The 21282-nt window shown below is 39.4% G+C and overlaps 1 protein-coding gene across 2 annotated transcripts; it reads right to left on the bottom strand.

Annotated features, from left to right (window-relative positions):
* Window positions 1-344: 344 nt before the first annotated feature.
* FBXO30 (F-box protein 30) lies at window positions 345-19249 on the bottom strand. 2 transcript variants are annotated; one of them, XM_058667386.1, is made up of 3 exons: window positions 19093-19249; window positions 7006-9059; window positions 345-2483 (listed from the first exon to the last, which is right to left on the bottom strand). In XM_058667386.1, the coding sequence occupies exons 2-3, from the start codon at window positions 9037-9039 to the stop codon at window positions 2280-2282; spliced, it is 2238 nt and encodes a 745-aa protein (XP_058523369.1). In that variant the 5' UTR covers window positions 9040-9059; window positions 19093-19249; the 3' UTR covers window positions 345-2279. The 2 variants fall into 2 exon arrangements, with proteins under 2 accessions (XP_058523369.1, XP_058523401.1); XM_058667418.1 differs by lacking the exon at window positions 19093-19249 and adding an exon at window positions 12837-12928.
* Between the last annotated feature and the right edge of the window lie 2033 nt (window positions 19250-21282).

Below are 21282 nucleotides of genomic sequence, written 5' to 3'. Positions count from 1 at the left end.
AATTGACTAGGCTAACATGAAAATCTTTTCACTCTAAACAGGGTCAATGATTTCCATTACATGTTTCAGAGAAACAACCACATGTCAAACTTTCCAACATTGCAATGCTTCTAGGTGGAATAACTTGGAAGACACTGAAGGGTTTTAAAGATGACTAATGAATTTCTCACATTAAGAAAGAATTTAGCGTTCGTCAGTAAAATGTGGATGAGCAATGGTAACAAGAATCTCCTACAACATGCAGAAATCCACATCACAGAAAAAAATGATTGTGTTTAGGATGTGTCAAACAAGTATTGAATTTTATTTTAATGACAGTTTTCTTTTTAAGTTACTGAGCCATATAAAGAGAAAACATTTTATTAGAACTTAAACAAATGTTGCACAAAAAAACACATTTTAACAAAATAGTATGGTGGCACAACAAACAAGAACAGCAAAATATGTGTAAAAGAAATACAAGGTGGAAGAATGTTAAATATCTCATGATCCAGTGCGGAAACAAGAAATCGTAAGTTTAAAAACCATAAATTTTAAAAAGCACAATCACAAAACAAGAAGTTGATGCTGTGCTACCCTAACCATAGACACATTCTTCAGCAAAACTGTAAAAGGCAGAGTTATATGTTACAGTATGATAGCTTATTTCTAGTTTTCTCACAGAAATAGAGGCTGTTTTTGCATTTTAATCTCCAAGATGGCGAAAGTTTAAGCATTGAGTAGGTATTCTACCACTAAAAATGATATGAGGCAAAACAATTAGTCTTCAATACCCTATTTTCAACTGTAAAAAGGACTTGATCCAACCAAAACAAATCTTAAGCAGTTAAGAACCCTTTTTGAATGCCCAAGGAACACCTCTGCCCAGCCTGGCTGCTATATATGGAAATTAAGAACCAGTATAACAGGGCACTGTTAGGGACAAGTGGAAACAAAAAAGAATTGATTTTCAACATAGTAAAAAGATAACTGTCGCTATTTCAGACTACCAAATATCAGAATGTTCTTAAATTATTTAAGTATATGGATATCTTTGAAATCCACTTCTCAATACTGATAGAGCCTGCATGTTCAGTTTTTCAAGTGATCATCACAGATTAAAAATAGTGTAGATCAATTTGAAAACTATAATAAAATGCCACAACAATAGGCCTTTGGATATTTTTGTGTTACACAACGATCTTTACACAAAGATGCAATTCTTACTTTTTGATAGAACTCACGCAGAATCTATGGAAAGTAAATCTGAAGATGTTTAAGAGATTGTGAACCAAGGTAAGTTTCTGCATGATTGTCATCATGCGAAGAAGATAATAAATCTCACATTTTCAAATGTCTTAAAGAAATATAACTGTAATTTTTATAAAAATCAAAGGCTAAAGGGTAAAATTTTAAAATGCTTATACAAAAAGTTATTCCGGGTGCATTTTGAACACTTAATTTAGTCACTCTGCCAAATTAAAAATTGAAATAACGCATATTTTCTTTTCAAACATTAAAATACCTCACAAATTTCTAATGCTATGAAAAGTTTCCAATTAAATTTGTAGGCTTGCTTTTGTTTTTTTAAATTGTTTTCGCCTGTCCTGTAACACATCTCCCTGGGTGTTTGCAATGTGACATTTAACAAAAGGAATGCTGCACATGGTCACTATCTGTGTAAGAGCTGAAAGTACTGAACACAAAAACATCTTTGTGAATTATTTTTAAAACATGATGAATGATAGTATCCAACATTAGTCATGATTTGAAATTTCATGTATGTATATGTTGAGATCATACATGTATCAACACTTGTATAAGAGGGGGACTAGAAAATCAAAACTTTTTAACAATCTTATGGCAGTGCTTCAACAACTGAATGATTTTATCTGAAAAATCTAAGCAAAAATTTGAATACAAGTTTCACTTTTTGATTGCATGGGCTGCAACCCATAGAAAAGATGAGGAGTAAATCATTTGGTCAGGATCTTATTTAAGAAGGAAAAAATTTAAAACCCAAAAATACACACCACTAAAAATACTAATTATGAAAACTATGTAAGTAAAAACTAAATCACCCTGTCCAGCAAGTTCCAAAAGTTCACACATTTCAAACATTAAGGCAGCTTTTTCTCCAACTAAACAGTACTTTATAAAAATATATGTCACTTCAAAACATTATATACATAGTGACAATAAATTTAGCTACTTGTAATCTTTAATACATTAATAAAGTGTCACAAATGACAGAAAACATACTAGGTGCTTGCATGTATGTGCAAGTGAAGTTAGAGTTTTCAAAGTACAGGTTTTAAAACTGAGCGTAGTGAGCGTCCTTCTTTAGTGAGTTCTCTTGTAACACACATACATGGCAATGGGACTGCTTCCTCTCGTTTCTCTACAACGTTGTAACTGCATTTCTTCAGATGGTCAGCCATGCTTAGGATGTCAGCAAATTTCCATTCATTAACAGAACAAAATGCAGTACTGAATCGCCATACCTGGAAGAAAATTCTGCATCAGATTTTAAAATGTCAATTTACAGAGTATCAAAACACATTTTTTTTTGCAAAAACTGCATACACAATTCTATTGTGAGAGAAACATTCAACATAAACTTTCAAGTAGTTTGCCACACTAAAGTAGATTTGAATATAAACCTGCCAATATTGTAAAGCACATCACTTCTAGGATATCATATTGCAATACATTTAATAAAAAGACAAAACTGCAACATTAAAAATTAAATCCAACCAGGCTTTTATTTTTTTATTTTTAACTTGTTGAATATTATGGTTAGTGGTACATTAAACTTACCACTACAGAATAGATTGAAATTATTATTTTTTTTTGCAGAAATCTAAAAAAAAGGAAAGGAAGGAGGGTAACTAAGGTAAGGACAAGAAGGAGGGAACTATCACGTTCATCTTAGAATCGCACCTGTGAAAAACATGAAATCTGCTCCCTTTTATGTGTAACTTTTTAAAATCACAACCTCAGGAATTGAAAGCCACTTTCACAAACAATATACACTGTACAGCATTCTTCTAGTCTATCCACTCGACTATCAGGAACTATTTACAGTCTGGAGATAATGGCCATACAAGTGTTACTGTTTTTCTCACATTATTACTACACCATATGAATCACACTAAAAACACCCTTAGATAGCAAACATCATGGTAGCTTCTCTTTCTGCTGAGAGGAGCTAAAGCTACTTAGTAGTACTGTGACAGTTTCATTTAGTTGTAAAATTTTCCTAAAAATTTATGCAAAAAGAACGTCTATAAAATGGATCCTTTTCTGTCTGTATTTCTAGGCAAAATAGATGATGAGGGGTTTCCTCATCTCTGTTCAAGTGTCTGTTATATCTGTTGATAAAAATACAAGATCTCCTTTTGCCTGGTTAGCAGCTCCAAGCACCAAAGCATGTCATATTACTTGAGAGATGACTTATGGTGACCCTTGCCATCTTACAGTTGAAAATATAAAGCTCCAGGAAGGTAAGTAAGCATCCATAACTACACAGCAAGACAGACCTGGGTAACAAGCATGAACAGAACAGGACAGACCGAGGCATACCAGCTAGGTTCATCAACAGATTAATGTCTAGCAATGAAGACAGTCATCCCATTATATCCATCTATGGGGGACTGGTTCCAAGAAAAACCCTAACTGCCCCCCCCCAAATCTGTGGTTGCTCAAACTCCTTATATAAAATGGCACAGAGTTTGCATCTAAACTATGTACATCCTATAAATATTTTAAAACATCACTTGATTATTTAAAATACCTACTAAATGATTACACTGAATGAATAGATGTTACATCATATAATTTAGGGAAAAGAAAAAAGCACATTCAATATCAATGTTTTTTTTCAAATAAATTTTATCCAGTTGATTAAAACCAAGAATTTGGAACCCACAGACACAGAAAGCTAACTGTACAGGGCAGAGCATATATTCTAGAAAGTGTATTTGGGGAACCCTCAACACTAAATGATCCTCATTGTATCATTTTGGGGAAAAAAAGCTAAGGGGTTCCTGGGGTGGTCATATGCTTTCAAAATCTGCAGGAATACAATAATTTCTCAACTGGTGAAAGAAATAACCACTGGTTACCATGAATAGTACTCTCTGTACTATCAAGGATAATGCTAGGTTTTCCTGAATAGACGATTTGCTGAATCAGTGAGGGCCTGAAAACATGGCAAGTGTCTCCAATATCTCTTATGATCCCTCAAATATATAAACTAGAGGAGGAATTAGGAGGTTTCGTTAAATTCCAAGAGAATAAATTAAACAAAATGGTAAAAGGCAGCCTCCCTAGTTCCACAAAATTAAGTCTGGTCAAATAAACTCTGAAAAAGTAGAGGCAAGGTAGGAAAAATGGCTCCCATCTGCTGATGACGAAGCTCTGAGTAACAGGTCAATCTTCCATTCCAGAAGCCATCAAGCTATTTACTAAATACCTACCATACAGGGAACCAGTATTTTCAGGAAACTTAAGATTATTTCATGATGGACACTGAAAATTCATCAATGAGTTTTTTTTTTTTAAGATTTATTCATTTTTATTGGAAAGCCGGATATACAGAGAGAAGGAGAGACAGAGAGGAAGATCTTCCATCCAATGATTCACTCCCCAAGTGACTGCAACGGCCGGTGCTGCACAGATCCCAAGCCAAGAGCCAGGAACCTCTTCTAGGTCTCCCACACGGGTGCAGGGTCCCAAAGCCTTGGGCCATCCTTGACTGCTTTCCCAGGCCACAAGCAGGGAGTTGGATGGGAAGTGGAGCTGCTGGGATTAGAACCGGTGCCCATATGGGATTCCGGGGCATTCAAGGGGAGGACTTTAGCCACTAGGTCACGGCGCCGGGCCCCATCAATGAGTTTCAAAACAGCATGATGCCTTCCTTGGGTTAACTATAGAGCACCCTGGAACACAGATAGTGTACCTCCCCTAAAGGCTTCAGGGTAGAACGAAGTAAGACCAGAAGCTCAAGCAAGATGTAACAACAAGATGAAGATCACTAGCTCACAACAGGCTCCCCTAGGTTGGAAGCCATCACGTAGATACATTATTTAAACCCTGTTTCTTTATATGTAACATGGGGACAATGTGTTTAAAAATTTATGAAAGTGAAATACTAATGAACATTGCTTAACATATTTCAGGTATTTAAATATTTTCTTAAGGGGTCAGACTGTAACCCTGAGGCAATGGGCACCGAAATTTTAAACAGTGCAGTGAGAGCACAGCTGTATTTAACAAAAGGTTATGGGCCCGGCACAATGACTCAGTGGCTAAATCCTTGCCTTGCGAGTGCTGGGATCCTATATTGGTACTGGTTCATGTCCTGGTTGCTCCACTTCCCTGCCAGCTCCCTGATAGTGGCCTGGGAAAGTGGTGGAGGATGGTCCAAAACCTTGGAACCCTGCACCCGTGCAGGAGATGAAATTTAGCTCCGGCCTCATATCAGCTCAGCTCCAGCCATTGTGGTCACTAAGTGAGTGAACCGGTGGATGGAGGATCTTTCTGTCTCTCCATCTCTCTATAAATCTACTTTCCCAATAAAAATAAATTAATTTAAAAAAAAAGTTACCACTCTAGATCTTGTGTTGAGAATTTTGTTGGTGGAGAACCCATCTTGAATAGAAATCCAATTAGGAGGAAGTTGCAGCAATCAAGAAAATTAAAGGCGGATCTGTACTACAGAAGCAGAAGCGGAAACAGCAAAGCAAACCTGAGAGGCGTGAAGGAGGGAGAATCACCCCTGACATCTGGACAAGGAAGTAAAAGGGGAGGCAGCATGTGCTAATGTTCAAACTTCTGATTTGAGAAACCTGGTACATGATAAGTCACCTCAAATTAGGGCAGAGATAACAGAGCAGAGTGAGTTGAATATGTTAAGTTCAAAAGTGTGACTAATATTTAAAGGCAATTTAAACTTAAAGCTCAGATGATATTTTCTGTAGAAAACTATAGATTTGAGAGGTAATTTTCATTCCATAGGTCAATCCTAGTGGGCAAGGATAAACAGAGGTCATACTCAGTGCACCATATCCCAAAGAAAAGAACGGAAACAGGTATCTACAATATGAAAACATACACATTTTCCACTGGAAAAAAATCATAATTTATACACGCAGGCACTGGTCAAACCCCTACAGAACAGAGGAGCAAAAGGATACAGAAAAACTGTTGGAATAGGTAAAGGAGAAAAACCTAAGGGACTAAGAATAAAGCAGAAATTTGAATGTTGTCTAAAACGCGAGGTTTATCAAAACTGGTATCACTTTATAAAACACAAGATTTCATATTGTAAGTGCTCTGAACAAAAAAAAATTACCTTCAATTAAAAATATCTACAATGTCCTCTAGTTTCTATTGATAATGTTACGAACAGAAAACTAGGCAAAGCAAAGCCTCACAGGACAATGATGGAGTCAGGACTTAAGTCACTCTTTGTGATTTGGCAAACTCAGAGGCCCCAAAACATCAAACCCTAATGCCCTACACTTATTGCACATTGCCTTAAACATTTCCTTACCCATTCACATTTTTTAATCCTCCAAATACTTAGTCACTTAACAATATGACTGCAGTAGTAGTTTTAACTTTTCCTTATTTCTACTTTTGCTTTATGCAAAACAACCAGATCCTAATAAAGAAAACCAAGAATGAAGAGAAACTGACAATTGTAAGCATGGAAAAAATAAAACAAAACAAAAAAGCCTGTCAGCTTGAGCCAAATTAGAAGGTGTAATGTGTATCCATAAACAGTTGTTACAGAAGATTTAAGTTGTACAGAACTAATAGTTAGAATCTAGTTGTTGGAAATCTGCAGTAAATATCTGAACACAATTCTAACTGCCCTGATTCTTCAATAAAATCAGTTTTTAAAAAAGGCTTTAAAGTTCAGTCAATGTCTCAAGCAGACATTAACTGTATCAATGCAGCAGCAATAAGTACCTACCGTACATCAAATAAGAGATCAGGAGTCATGATTAAACTAACCTTCTCTTTAATCTGCCATGATGAATTTCCTTCTGGATACTTCTTCTTGCCCCACTGCAGTATGACCATTCCTCGAGACTGAAGCAGACTGCCGCACACATCTCTCATTAACCTGGATACACATGAGAGCTGGCATAAACTGAAGCCATCCAGAAAGCCTGCAATGTGTTGCAGAACTTCAAAGGGAAGACTACTTAGATGGTCACTATGTAGTCCCAGCACACAGTTTCTAGCAGGCTCTACTAATACTGTAGATATACATGGCTGAACTCCAAAGGACCTTAAATGGCGGTCATGGATAATCTTCCCACCTTGCGTTGATGGACAAAATCTACGCTGAGAATAGGGACAACCATAATAAGCTAAAGGACAGCGTTGCTCCATCCAGCCATTGAGTCCAGCATGGATGTCACCATGCACATTCTTAAAATGTGAAGAGAATTCCTTTCTTCTAAATAACTGTCCACACACAAAAGTAAACATTGAACGCTGCTTAGGTTGGTATCTAGCGACACACTCTAACACCAAATCCAGCCCAAGTGTCTGAAAAGGACTTGGATTTGACAGCTGTGGATTGGCATGATCACAAGCTGAAGCTGAAGCGATTTCTCCAACCATTGTATTTGTAGCTAATATTGCAGATGGAAGTGAAAAAGTCTGTGTCCCAAAATCAATGTGGCAAACATCAACCATGCGACTATCAGATATACCCCTCCCACCTGGAGAATCTCCTAGACAAAACAGTAAGGCTGCTGTGATCAAATCTATGCCTTGTAGGCCCATGGGATCTTCTGCAACTTCCAAATCTGATGTATCTACTGCTTTGTCTTCCTTTGGTTTGGACCAACAGGAATTAGAAAGAAATTTGAATGAAGGAGCATGATTGAAAGATAAGACATCCATATTTCTCAAGTCTCCTAAATCCACTTTTCTCCAGCACAAATCTCTTTCATCTCCACCATCTGGCATGAGGATATGCTGAACTGTCCCATTAGGCAAAGTACCCGATGGCATTACTTCCCTAAGTTGTGCTGAAAGTGAACGGGAAGCTTCCAAAGCACCATCTGATGCCAAACATTCTCCGTTTGCCAACACGCTTTGTTTTGAATCACCATGAGATTTCTGATTTTGGTCTTCGACTTGTCCACATATATTTTCTGAAGGAAAGCCATTACAAAGAGAAGAGTTATCATAAGAACTTGTGTTCAAGTCGCACAATAAATCACTTGAACCATTTCGTTCAGACTGGACAGTCTCAGTTGTGTCATTAGGATCAATTCCACCTACTGCTCCTATCTCAGTCTCAAAAAGATGGTCCTGTTTTTTTAAGGTGTCATCCTGTAAACTTTCTCTGGTATTTTGCTCTTCATCCATCTCATCTGCAGAAGTGCCAAGATTTGCACTTAATGCACCAATGTCTCTCGTGGCAGTATTAAGGATGTCTAAAGCAGCAGCCAAACTTCTGGTTGTTTCCACAGTAGCTTGATAGAGTGCACCATAAGATTCTTCATCAACAGACACCAAACCATTAGGATGTGGCATTTCTGGAACGTTTGATTTCACTGAGATTTGTTCTCTAGGTTGAGATACTTTATCAGTCACTTTTGACATCATGGTGGCTACCTTGAGTGATTCTAACAGCATCCTTTGGTCTTGAAGGGCCAAAGCCATGTCTAATTGTGCCACTTCATCAACATCTCTGCTTAGATTTTCATATGATTTCCGGTCTGCATAACTAACGGGCCATCGGTTCCATTCCATTGTACAGCACACCACACTTGCAGGACATACTTCTAGATGCTCAGCAACTTTATTTCGGGCCATGGTAAATGGACATCCAAAGTCACTGTTTAAGCAAGGCACTCGTTCAAGTGGACATAAAAGTCGGTGCTCATCAGCTTTGCAAGAATGGAAAACTGCTCCACAAACCAATGGACAACCAATCAGGTCACAGGAAATCCCAGGCTCTGGTCTGGTCATACAACGTCTACTGACACAATTCACACAGTGTGAATGCTGCAGATCTTCCTCCATAGTGCTCAGTCCAGCTCCAGCTGTCAATATGGAAAAAACAAAACACAAACAGTAAGTTAGGCAAAAAATAGCTCATTCAAAATAAAAACAAATCAATCTTCTGCCTGCAAGTGCCGGCAACCCATGTGGGCACCGGTTTATGTCCCAGCTGCTCCACCTCCCATCCCGCTCCCTGCTTGTGGCCTGGGAAGGCAGTGGAGGACAGCCCAAAGCCTTGGGACCCTGCACCCACATGGGAGACCTGGAAGAGGCTCCTGTTTCCCAGCCTTGAATGTACTCAGCTCCGGCCATTGTGACCATTTGGGGGAGTGAACCAGTGTACAGAAGACCTTTGTTATTTTTTCTTCTGTCCATAATTCTGCCTTTCCAGTAAAAATAAATCATCTAAAAATGTAAAAAGCATACCTTTGCTTACTTTAAAATGAGCTACATAATACAAATGTACCAGCTAGGTAATTTATACACAATCAAGAACTCAGACCCTAACTGCTTCAACTGAAGTACAAAGGTATGCCAAAATTTTAACAGAAAATACAATTTAAGGATTTTGTGTGAAAAAAAATTCTTAAATTTTCAAAGAAATTTTGAAATATACTAACATGTAACTGGCATTAATTCATATACTACACAATACCAGAACTTAAGTATTGTATTTGGAAATGTTTGTCCTTTAGGCACATTGTTGCATAGTATATATAAAAATGAGCCTTTATTTTACATTTTACATAAATATGTATTTTACATTTTAAAGCACTACATTGTCATGACAGTACTTCAGAAGTTTGTGGAGAAGTGGAATTAAAGTTTTGTTTGGACCAGCATAGTGGCATCACAAGATTGAAGTCAATATAAACTTACAAGTAGTCTCCTCCAGGTTACTTCATGAAACAGAGAGAATGGTAAAGAAGAGAAACAAAGATACCAAAGTTTGGAATTAAACAACTAGGTAAACAATGGTCGCATTTACTGAGATGAGGAAGCCTGAAAGAGAATTGGGCCCAAAATAGTGAAACTAAAGTGTATTTCTGGAAAAGTTTCACGTGAAGCACAAAAAGGATTCCAAATATGGAATTAAACCGCCAATCTAGGGCTCAGGGAAGAAGCACAAGTATGTAAATATATCCTTGAAATCATTACTTAGAGCCATGAAGCTATGAGATAACCCAATGAGCTTAGAAAGCAAATTGGAGGGAGGACTGTGTCCTGGCATGGCTACCTGTAGGGCTGGCATCCCACATGGGAATGTCCTTGCTGCTCCACTTCTAATCTGGCTCTCTGTTAATGGCCTGGGAAAGCAGTGGAGGACGGCCGGAGGCCTTGGGACCCTGAGCACACACACATTGGAGACCTGGAAATAACTCTGGGCCAACAGAGGTGGTTGTTGCGGCCATTTGGGAAGTGAACCATAACGAAGATCTGTCTCTGTCTGTAGCTCGTTCGCTGTCTCTCTCTCTCTCTGTAACTGACTTTCAAGTAAAATAAGTAAATCTAAGTTTTGTGCAAAAACTTTGAAGTTTATATTATGAAAAATTATGTAGATTTCAAAAATGTTTTGTATCAAAAATGTTTAGTATTGGGCCCGGCGCCGTGGCCTAGCAGCTAAAGTCCTCGTCTTGAATGCCCCGGAATCCCACATGGGTGACGGTTCTGATCCCGGCAGCTCCACTTCCCATCCAACTCCCTGCTTGTGGCCTGGGAAAGCAGTCAAGGATGGCCCAAGGCTTTGGGACCCTGCACCCGTGTGGGAGACCCAGAAGAGGTTCCTGGCTCTTGGCTTGGGATCTGTGCAGCACCGGCCGTTGCAGTCACTTGGGGAGTGCATCATTGGATGGAAGATCTTCCTCTCTGTCTCTCTTCCTCTCTGTATATCTGACGTTGCAATAAAAATAAATAAATCTTTTAAAAAAAAGTTTTGTATCAAAATAACATCTTGTAATTCCGTTCTGTACAAGCTTTTTGAAATAACCTGATACAACTGAGAACCTTAAAATGGTGTGTTCATTTTTATATACTATGTATATAATATGTCCACCAATACATATAACAATTTGCCCAAATGCAAAAGTTTCAAAATGTAACACTTGAGTTCAAATACTGTGTAATAACATAAAAAAGTCAACAATAAGCTCATGTGTATTTTAACATTTATATTTCAGACTGTTTCAGCCTTTACCTTGTGATTTGAAATAAATTATTTATATACCCACACTACAGAGATCTTATCATATTCTTAAAAGAGAACAATCCAAGTATCAGGAATGAATATTTATAACCAAAATTTACTAGAAGTTTTACTTTTTATTTGCTATGAATACATGTATTCCTTTAAAATTTTATCCATGTCTCTGACTATATACGCTTTAATAAATACTCATAACAAATAAAGAGAGCTTTAATTGAAACACCTAGGGAATACATTCTAAAAAGGAGATGACATTTGTTTTGTAAACTAATCGCATATTTGTGAAGGCCATTCTTTGACCCACATATTAAAAGACTTATATTGTTTAATTACTATGTACCAGTACAACGTTGGATGTGGTGACATAAAATTAGTAAATTATGGTGTTTCATCTCATGAAGCTAATAGCAGCAGGTTAAGGCTGATAGAAATACTGTTACATTATTATATGGTCAATACAACAGAAGAAATGGCAGCAAAAATAAACAGAATGGGTTGGGGTATGAGAAGAATCCACTACACTCCTGAAAGGTAAGTCTTAGATATGGGAAGGTGACTACACAAGCAAGCAAGGCATTCAATGTGGAAATCACACTGGCAAATACAGAAAAACATGAACTGGCAAAACACACTCAGGAAACTTCAAGTTTTCTACTATTACTGGGTCACAAGACTGAAAAGTAACACCTTTTCAAGAGAGTTATTTATTCTACTTATTTGAAAGGTAGAGATGGGAAAAGAGAAAAGAAAGCGAGACAGGTATCACTGGTTCATTCTCTACATGGCTGTAACAAGGCCAGGTCAAAGTCAGAAGCCTGGAACATGTCTTCCTATGTCACCACATAGGAGCTCCAACTACTTGGGTCATCTTCTGCTTACAAACATTAGCATGGAGCTGGATTAGAAGCCTAGGAGAAAGGACTCCAACCAGCACTCATCAGACACCAGCACTGCACGGGCCAGCTTACCCCCACTGTGCCACAATGTGGGTCCCATACATTATTTATTAAAGAAGTTTTTAAAAAGATAAAAGAAAGCATGGTAAAATATTAACTGTAGCTACTGAACTACGGAATGTATTTTTTTCTGTAATTTTCAGTGTCTTCATCAGTCTATACCTATAAAAACTTGAAAAAATTTAATTTTCAAAAAACAAAATAATGAAATAACACCTACTTTTGGTTACCATTCGTTGTTTTTACTTAGCCAAGCTTTCAAAGCAAAAATAACAAAATATAACCTCAAGACCTCTATATACTCATTAGTTCTCTAACTATCTTTATTTTTATTAACCCTCATTACAGCTCTCTGGCCAGGCTCTTCCACAACTCAATCCAAATGGCACTGTTTGGTCCAAACTCCACCTGCCTCGGCCATGATGTCATTAGGACAACTAATGCCACCTTTCTGGCCCACTAGCTTCCCTTCTCTTTCATGATAACACGCCTCTCCAGTTGTCCTCCTACCACTCGAATTATCTCTTAGTACTTTCTTCTTAAATATTATTTTTCTGGGTTTTCTATGTCATTTCTTGCTCAAACTATACTTTAGCACTGAAAGCCCTCAATCTTCCCCAAAGCTTGACTTACAGGCAAAAAAAACTTCAATATCCTACTCAGATCTTGCTTCCTTCAACTCCAGCCCTCTAAGGTTAGGGTACTTTTAAAAGCCTGTGTAAAAACAACTTAACAGTAAGTTATTTTGGTATACAAACTTGAAATATTTGCTTAATTTTTCATGATACATATTATCCATACATTTGTTGAAGATCTCACATATGCATGGATTTCACTGTTTTTTGCAATGTTTGTAAACTTTTTTATTCCACTTCCCACAAACTTTTTGAAGTACTCTCTCATTCTGCCTTTTTACAACAGACAACTCAGTTCAACATTTCCCAAATTTACTTTCATTGTAGCAAATATGAATTTTCTACATAAGATGTCAACTCCCAGACAGCCTATTTCATTTCATTTTAATTCAAAAGATATTGCTTAGCTTTCTGATTTACTTTCCATTGAATTCTATCTTGCTTACAAATGACTGAAACTTTAATTCCCCAAATTACTATGGCTTTCTCTGCAATTGAGGCATGATTTTCTTCAATGTGGATTAATACCATCATAAATTATTACTCATATAATACAAAAGTTCTGAATTGCTATGATAGCGTTAAAAGTCAGGTGAACAAAACACACATACTCAACACCAAAAATAATCCTAAAATCCTTAAAATCCTTAAATTTTAAAAATTCTGCATTAAATACTTTTGAATCTTTATATAAATAAGTACACAATTCACAAATTTCAAATAAGCATGCTAAACATCATAAAAGAAATGACTGATGAGACACTTCTGTAATCGACTAGAAGAAATTCAGTAAGAATTAAGACAGAAAGTGCTGAATAATTAGCTTGTGAAAAGAGCTGTAGCTAACTTACTTTGCAACAACTAGATTCATCTTACAGGCTGCAGATTATTAGCTTGAGTGTTACTAAGACATAAACCTAAAAATACCAGCAGTTTCAACAGAAGTGACCACAGCTTTCAGAACTAGCAGCAGTCCCTTGTTACTGTGTATATACACCATCACATGACAACACTGGCTGGAACAAATCTTAAAAACACTGCTTAATTCAAAGGTGCTTAGAACAACAACTGCTCAAAAAAAAAAAAAATCTAAATTAGCATTTAGCAAAAACAGCTACCTCTTTCAAAGGTAGAAAAGTATAGCTGTCTCAAGATTCAAAATAACTTCTTCCACAACATTCCCTTCTAGATTTGTTGAAGCTCTCATGGCAACAAGTTCACAAACTATTTCCCACTGATTGCAGTCAACTCGGGAAAAGGGAACACTACCTGTTTCACCCTTCTTTACATTTACCAACTAATTTAATGCTCGTAACATCCTAGAAAAAAACTGAAGTTCAAAAACGGTAAATGACTTATCCAAGGTCATCTAATTAAGTGACAACTGGGATTCCAATCTGCATTTTATCAACACACATGGATAATAACAGCCAAGTTCACTTATTAAAGTTTGAGAAAATAAGACAGTTCTTCGGTAACTGTTGACTCAGTTTTAAGATGTTATTTGAGGAATGGCGATTACACAACTTTGCTTCTAGTTTATTCCAACACTTAATCATCCCTGTGGTCAAGAAAGTCTTTTTGATCCTTTCTAATTTTAATAGCACAGTAGTTTGCTTTGAATATGTGGGTTTTAAAACTATTCCCAAAGTAATTTGCACTAACAATACTGAGTGCACATACAGGGACCAATTTCACAAATTTAAAAATTTTCAAAATACCTAAATAAGAAACCGAATTCAATTCCATTTCACAGTTCAGTATACTGAGAAGTTAGTCAAGAGCAGTAGTCAATATCAAGAACATTCTGGGGAAAGAAACTGTAGATTCAGAATTTAAACTCTCCCAGATCTATCCTTTTCCAAAGCAGGATCACTCACACTATCAGATTAAATACCTTCACAAAGTCATTCTCAAGTGCTCATCATTCTTCTGCAACAGGTGTGAAAATGCCAATGCCTGTTTTATCAGCTTAAGGATCACGCAGGACCAGAAGAAAGCATTGAGGTTTCAAGTAGAAACTGCATTTATTTTAAAGTTCAATTTTTTTGTTTTTTTAAAAATCCCTCGAACCAGAATCCTAATTTGCCAAATAACATTTCTATTGATTTGCACTTAAGTTTATATCACTGGTAACGGCTTCAGGAGACCAAAAAATACTTATAAATGATGAAAATAATTTCAGTTTTCTTATTTAGCACTTTGTCTTAATTTTTATTAAATTTTTTCTGCTTGATTATGTTTCTCATCATTTTGATGATGTTTCACATATGTACTTAAAATCTGAATCTTTAAGTGTACAATCTATGCAAGTATTTAATGCATAATTTTTAATTTTAACACATTTTAAGACACTAGCGTGAGTGCCTTGCCAACTCAAGCTATGGCTGACACTTAAATCTTAAAAACAGTTTTAAAGATGGCATTTTCCCATCTAATGAAATGAGAATGAAGGCATAAATGCCCTGAAAAAAAGCATTTCTTTTCCAAAATCATTAAAGAACATAAGGAGATAATAATTTCAAGTTAGCATAATTTGCAGATATTCTAAGAAAATTCACCTAACAATTGAAAATAGACTGCTGTGCAGTGCTGTCTCTAATCTCTGCTTCTGCCCCAAGACACTGGGGGTGTGCTGCCCTCCCCCCCATCTCACAGCACCCTGCCTCACGGGTCTCAACTCCAATCTGACTGTCCATGTTGCTCGAAAACAAGGAAACAGGCTCCACTTTACGCTAACTCATGATATGGTGTACTTTTCCTTGGCAATTCACTCACAAGTCACAGTAAATCACCATCCTCGTTAGTATTTTTAATAAATTCTTCCTCCCATAGGGAAACTATGAATTCTATGAAAGTCGGGCCCATCCCTGTCTCATCACTCTTGTGTTCTTTGCACCAGCTAGAGATGTTCATTGGTGTTAAATACACAAATGAAAGCATACTATACAGTAACAAAATGGACCTCTTCACAAACTGACAGCCTTACAAATCGAGCATTAGACAATAAAACCGAGTCAAAATCATACCACCGTTCCTGTCATAAATGAATGGTGCTCAAACACTTAGAGCACGTAGGTAGGTAATATACCCCAAATGGTAAAAACTAGTAAGATAAATCAGATCTCAAAAAAGTAAATCGAAATGAAAAGCAAATCAAGTGATTACTATTGTCTATTCCTTTAATATTTTAAGTAAAGACACTGCAGGAAAATGTACTTCTATGTTGTCTTACTTATGTATTCCTAATGAACACCAAAGACAAAAACATCAAAAGGCAGGGGTCAGTGTGCGCACATGCTCACATGCATAAGGAGGGCATGAAAAAAGGTATGAAATAAGCTAGTGTACCAGCCTGCTCCTTAATGCTAGAACCAGTATACTATTAAGTACTCACAGAATTCATTTTATCCACTACATGCTGTTTCACTGTAAGGCAGATGTGAAACCACAGATACTCATTCAAGTGATTAACTTTTATTACAACCAACTCCGTGATTGAAATTTTAAGTTCAACAAAAGCTTCACCAGGGCAATTTCATCCTTTGCATAGTGAGAGGTCCTAGCGTGTCGTAACTACAAATACTTGCTTGCTGCTTAATCACGCTGCCTCAGCTTTAAAGACCATAATAAACCTGTGTCTAAGCTGGACAACTTAGTTCTCTGATTCTGAAGGGGGGGGTTGCTATGCAAGAATGAGGACTTGCAGAAGATCAAGACAAAACATCGTTAAAATCCTAACTCAAAGCACACACAGTCAGTACCAAAGTGGCTGAGTCATAAAATACACATTCTTGCATTTAATTTTGGTTCTGACTTCTTATTTGTGGAGTGGATAGCCTAAATACACAACAATTATTTTTCAAGGTTTTATCCTTCCAGATATTATATAAATCAAAATGCACATCTACCACATTTAAATAAAGTTGTGAGTAGCTTGCTTCAACCTGAAAAACTGTAGCTACTTGCTATGCTCTCCACTGTGGGGAGAGAGGAGGGAGAAGAAATTATAGCCATATATCCACCAGAACAAGACTTAGATGAAAATAATCCAGCCAAATGACACATCTGTTTCTGAAAATGGACAGCACAGCCTGGAGGAGTGGGCTTCCAGGGCACCTCAGCTCTTTGTGACCTTTAGGCAACTATCACACTTTGAAAATAATCTAGAATTCTGCAAATGCTGGTTACAATGATGGGTGTACAACTGGATACAAACATTCAGTTCTCAGAAAGACAATAACCACATTTATATTAAGATTTATGTACAGTTCTTACATGCAACCATTTAAAATGATAGCTTATTAAATGCAATACCTGAGCACTTACTGTAACTACTGCTAGTTTTATGTACTCCTTAAACAATACTTTTTTGTAATATTTTCACAGGGTTTTAACTGAGGCATTCTTGTCTCTTCCTAAGAGAGATGCAGCTATATACAATATTCTAAAATTACAAAATGTGTGCTCTAAAAATCTACAAAATGTGTATTATTAAATTTGCATGGATTTAAAACAATTTTGCACCAAAATAGCCATAACTTCTCCATGAACCTTTAAAGTACCTTGCAACTGGTTCAAGGCCAATTTGATCACATTGTACTTGAAACAATATTTTATACAGCCTTTTGATTCAAGACATCAACACCGAAAAAACTGGCAAATGTCTTTCCATATCATGTGGTAGCTTTTTTTTTTTTTATCAAAATAAGCAGTCTATCTAACTCAGTGAAAAGATTTATCCTAAACCACATAAGAGCTAAAGAGTTTATTTCATCAGTTACATTTTAGAAACATTTTGCATGAAACAAATCCAATGCCTGTTTGGATGTCCTTAAAGTACCTCTCTAACTAGATACATTTCTTGAAAATATTAACACTTATTTACAAAGTATCTCTTCCTCGTGGTATATTTGGATACTTTGTAATTGAAAAAGTTTCCCACTGATACATGAAAGACTGTTGAAATTAAACACCCAGATTCTTGCAATATAGCAAACATCTTTGTTTTAACAGTCACAAAACTCAAACACTATGATTTCCAGAATGCCCCAAAAAGCTTGTCACTGTTTTACAGTATCAGGTAAGCACAAACTGACAATTTAAAAAACAAGCAAAACATGTTTCCTTCAACTAAACCCCAGTGAGAAACAGTGACTAAGCATCAACAAGAGTGATTCAGCGAAAACTGTCTAAGGAAATCTAGCCTTTAGTTTAAAAAAAAAAAAAAGAAAGTCCTAAAGACATTTTTCTAATGTTTTCCTTCTACAGTGTCAACAGCTGGCAGGGCTTAGGGAAACCTTAAATCAGCAAATGTAAATCTTGCTTGCTACTCTAACTAAGTAGAGTCCCTGAAAGACAACAAAATGTTCAAATGTAGCCAACACAAATGAGAACTTAGAAAAGTTCAGTTGTTTTTAAAAGTTTTGCTAAGTTAGTCCCCACTGCATTCAGAATCCTCATAAATAACTTCATCTTGGCTCAGCGTCAACACAGTCATCCTGGAATAAAAGGTCAATCCCTTCCCAAGCATCTCTTTCTCTGGGACGCTGGACAAGGCTGGACAAGCAAAACAAGCAAGCGGCGGCGGGGCGCGAGTGCAGGGAAGCGGCGCCGTGAGCAGCGCATGCAGCCCGCCGGCCGCACACTGACCACAGCACGCAAACACCCGTCTGCGGGTCACCCGGGAGCCAGCTCGCGCCCGGGGCCTCCCTGTCCCGCCATGCACACACCGGGGACCCCTCGGGGCTCCCTGGCCCACCCTGGGCTCCCCTTTAAAAACACGGAGTCCAAGACACAGTCTCCACTTCCATGAATGGAAAAGTCGCCCACTTGGCCCGTCCGCTGCAGCCTGCGGACGCTGCCTCGCCGTCTTCACTCGTTTGTCCCCAAACAACCCCAAGTTTCTAAAAGCCACGAAGATGCTGCGTCTTCGAGGCTGTCGGCTTCTCCTCCGCTGGCCTCCTTCGGCCCACACCCCCACCCGCACCCCCAAACTCGCACACAGACACGGCTGACAAGGGGGGTCCGGGTCGCCATTTGCTGACCGCCGGCCGAGAGGTCGGGGCGCGGGGGCCCGGCGCCGCTCCCAGGGCGCCGAGGCTGCCGACCCGGCACCGGTGCAGGCCCCGCCGGCGTGTGGACTCCGCAGCAGGCCGAGCCCAACCGACCTCCTCGGCCGCCACGGCCCAAGTCTCCCGGCCCCCGGCCGCGGGGCCTTCCCCCCGGCTCGGCCGCTGTGCTCCCCGCCCCGGGGCCGCGCGGGCCTCCACAAACTCACCGGCCCGCGCGGCCGAACCGCTGCCCGAGCCCTGCCTGCCGCGGCCGCTGCGCCCGGCCGCTCCGCGCCCGTCCCGGCGCCGCCCGGAACCCCACGCCCGCGCCCGGTGCGCCTCCGGGGAGTCTCTCGCCCCGGCCCCGGCCGCCGCCTTTTCTCTTCCCTCAGCCTCCTCGCCAGGCGGCCGCCCCCCTGCACGCGCCCCGCCCCACTCGGCTCCCCTCGCCCCGCCCACCCGCCGGGTGCGCGCACGCAGGCCCGCCGGGCACGCGCACGCCGCCCTCTGACGCCGGACGTAAGGTAGGGTTGAGAGAGCCCTGCCTCGCGCCTGTTATCCAAATTCCGCCAGTCGGGCTTTTTTTGTTTGTGTGTTTGGCTCCCAAATCCCAAATCCTGTTCCTTTCAGTATTTTTCGCATTCTTGAAAGGAAACCTGCACCTTAACGTTGCACTGCAGGAAACAAGCCCCAGGAGAATGACGTGTGCGCCGGTCCCTTGCGTCCAGGGGCCGTACATCTGTAGGTCCCCGCTGGAGCTGAGGGGATGTCCATGGCCACGGGCTTCAGGTGCCAGGACCGTGGTGCCCGGTGCCCCTGCCGCGGTGCTTGCCTCCCCCTGGTGGGGCAGCCGCGGAAGCCGGCTTCCACGGAGGCGTCCTGCCGCCGAGGTACCCCAAAGGGGGTCTGGAGGCCCCCACGCGTGATGGGGGACTGGAGACGCGTGTCCACTTCCCACTGCCGTCCCACACGGGTCCAAGCCGGGGACAGATAGGGACCAAAACTCAGGGTGTGCAGTGGTGGGAGACCCTCACCCAGCCTCCTTGCCCAGGGCCCAATGCCTGAACTCCACAAAAACAAAACAAAACAGACAGACAAAACAACAAAAAACCTTAAAACAACCTGCCAATATGGATGAGGGCACAGATGGGAAAACCACAATTTTCCAACCAGCTGTGGTGCCTTGGAGGACACTGCCCTCACGTGACGTGCCATCAGTAAGTAAAGCCAAGTTAAGAACTCAAAACTAATTGCAAAGTTCCATTTTTTTTTTATATGAAGAAACTTGATTTTTTTTTCCTCGGAAAGTCAGTCTGTATTCCTTCTTTTGCCTAATTTGGTCACTGACGGGGCCCTGTTTCTCAGCCCAGGGATTGAGAGCCGGGCAGGCCAGGGAAGAAGATGGTAGGAGCTGCTACGTGTGGCCCAGCTCTGTGGACACTGATGTGGATTTAGGCAAATGTCTTCCTTGCTTCACTTGCCCTCCTCTAAAATAAAGGAGCAAAAATAGGTGACTTCTAGCTGTTTCTGGCCTGAAGCCCCCACAATTCTGTGACTGCACTAACTGAAAGCTAGACTCGCCTGTTGACCAACTCACCCAGCTGTGAGTCGCCATCTACCACCTCGCATGACTCACTGTGCAAAGCTCAGGGTCTCCTTTGCCCCTGTGACTCAGTGGTTTTATCATGCCCAGGAAATTAAAATAATAATAATAATAATGCTTCCATTCATCTGTTGCCTTCCATTGCTCTGTTGCCTAAACAGCGTTTCCTGCTCTAGTATTCCCCACCTCTAAGCCACCACCACCACCACATCTTCCAAGACACACATTTCATCTTTTTCTTTGTCTAGATAGACTGATTTTATTTGTGTAGTACACAATAGCTGTATAGTATGCATGGGATAAAAGAAGTCATTCTGGCCTAATAAATCCTTTCTAAGCATTATACACAGTCTAATTCCAGGCCAGCAGTGCTCGTTTGATGATTGATTTGAAGCTCTTGCCTCTTAACTTTATGGCTCAAATCCCGTGTCTTTAAGAGAGTTGTCTGTAGTACATATGACCTATTTTAAGCATTTCTACATGCACACTTGTCTGTCTGATAAATTTGTGTGTCAGTTTACAGATTATCTCTCAAACTCCTGGGAGAAAGTTTTTGCACTGGCTTTAAATCTTCACCAAGTGTCTGGTACATTGCCATATACATTATGTAATGAATAGTTACAATTTGAAAAATACTTGTTTTCCCTTTCATATCATCCAATCCCTATGTTCTGGCTCCTTGGAAAATCTCTTGATTCCTTTCGAAACACTTTATAATTTGTGATCAGAGAGAATGCTAAGAATCACACATTTCTAAGAAAAAATACCTTCCTCTAATATTTATCTATTTTGACATATACTTCTAGGACAAAGC

This window comes from Ochotona princeps, chromosome 1, assembly GCF_030435755.1.
Source record: "Ochotona princeps isolate mOchPri1 chromosome 1, mOchPri1.hap1, whole genome shotgun sequence".
NCBI lineage: Eukaryota > Metazoa > Chordata > Mammalia > Lagomorpha > Ochotonidae > Ochotona > Ochotona princeps.
Note: the sequence above shows the minus strand (reverse complement) of the source record. Positions and strands in the feature narration are given on the sequence as shown.

What these genes read in the sequence shown, in the direction of transcription:
- FBXO30 (XM_058667386.1), bottom strand. Translation starts at nt 9,039, where the DNA reads ATGGAGGAAGATCTGCAGCATTCACACTGTGTGAATTGTGTCAGTAGA. An exon ending in CATGGCAGATTAAAGAGAAG is followed by an intron (nt 2,484 to 7,005) that starts GTTAGTTTAATC and finishes ATTTTCTTCCAG; the next exon opens with GTATGGCGATTCAGTACTGC.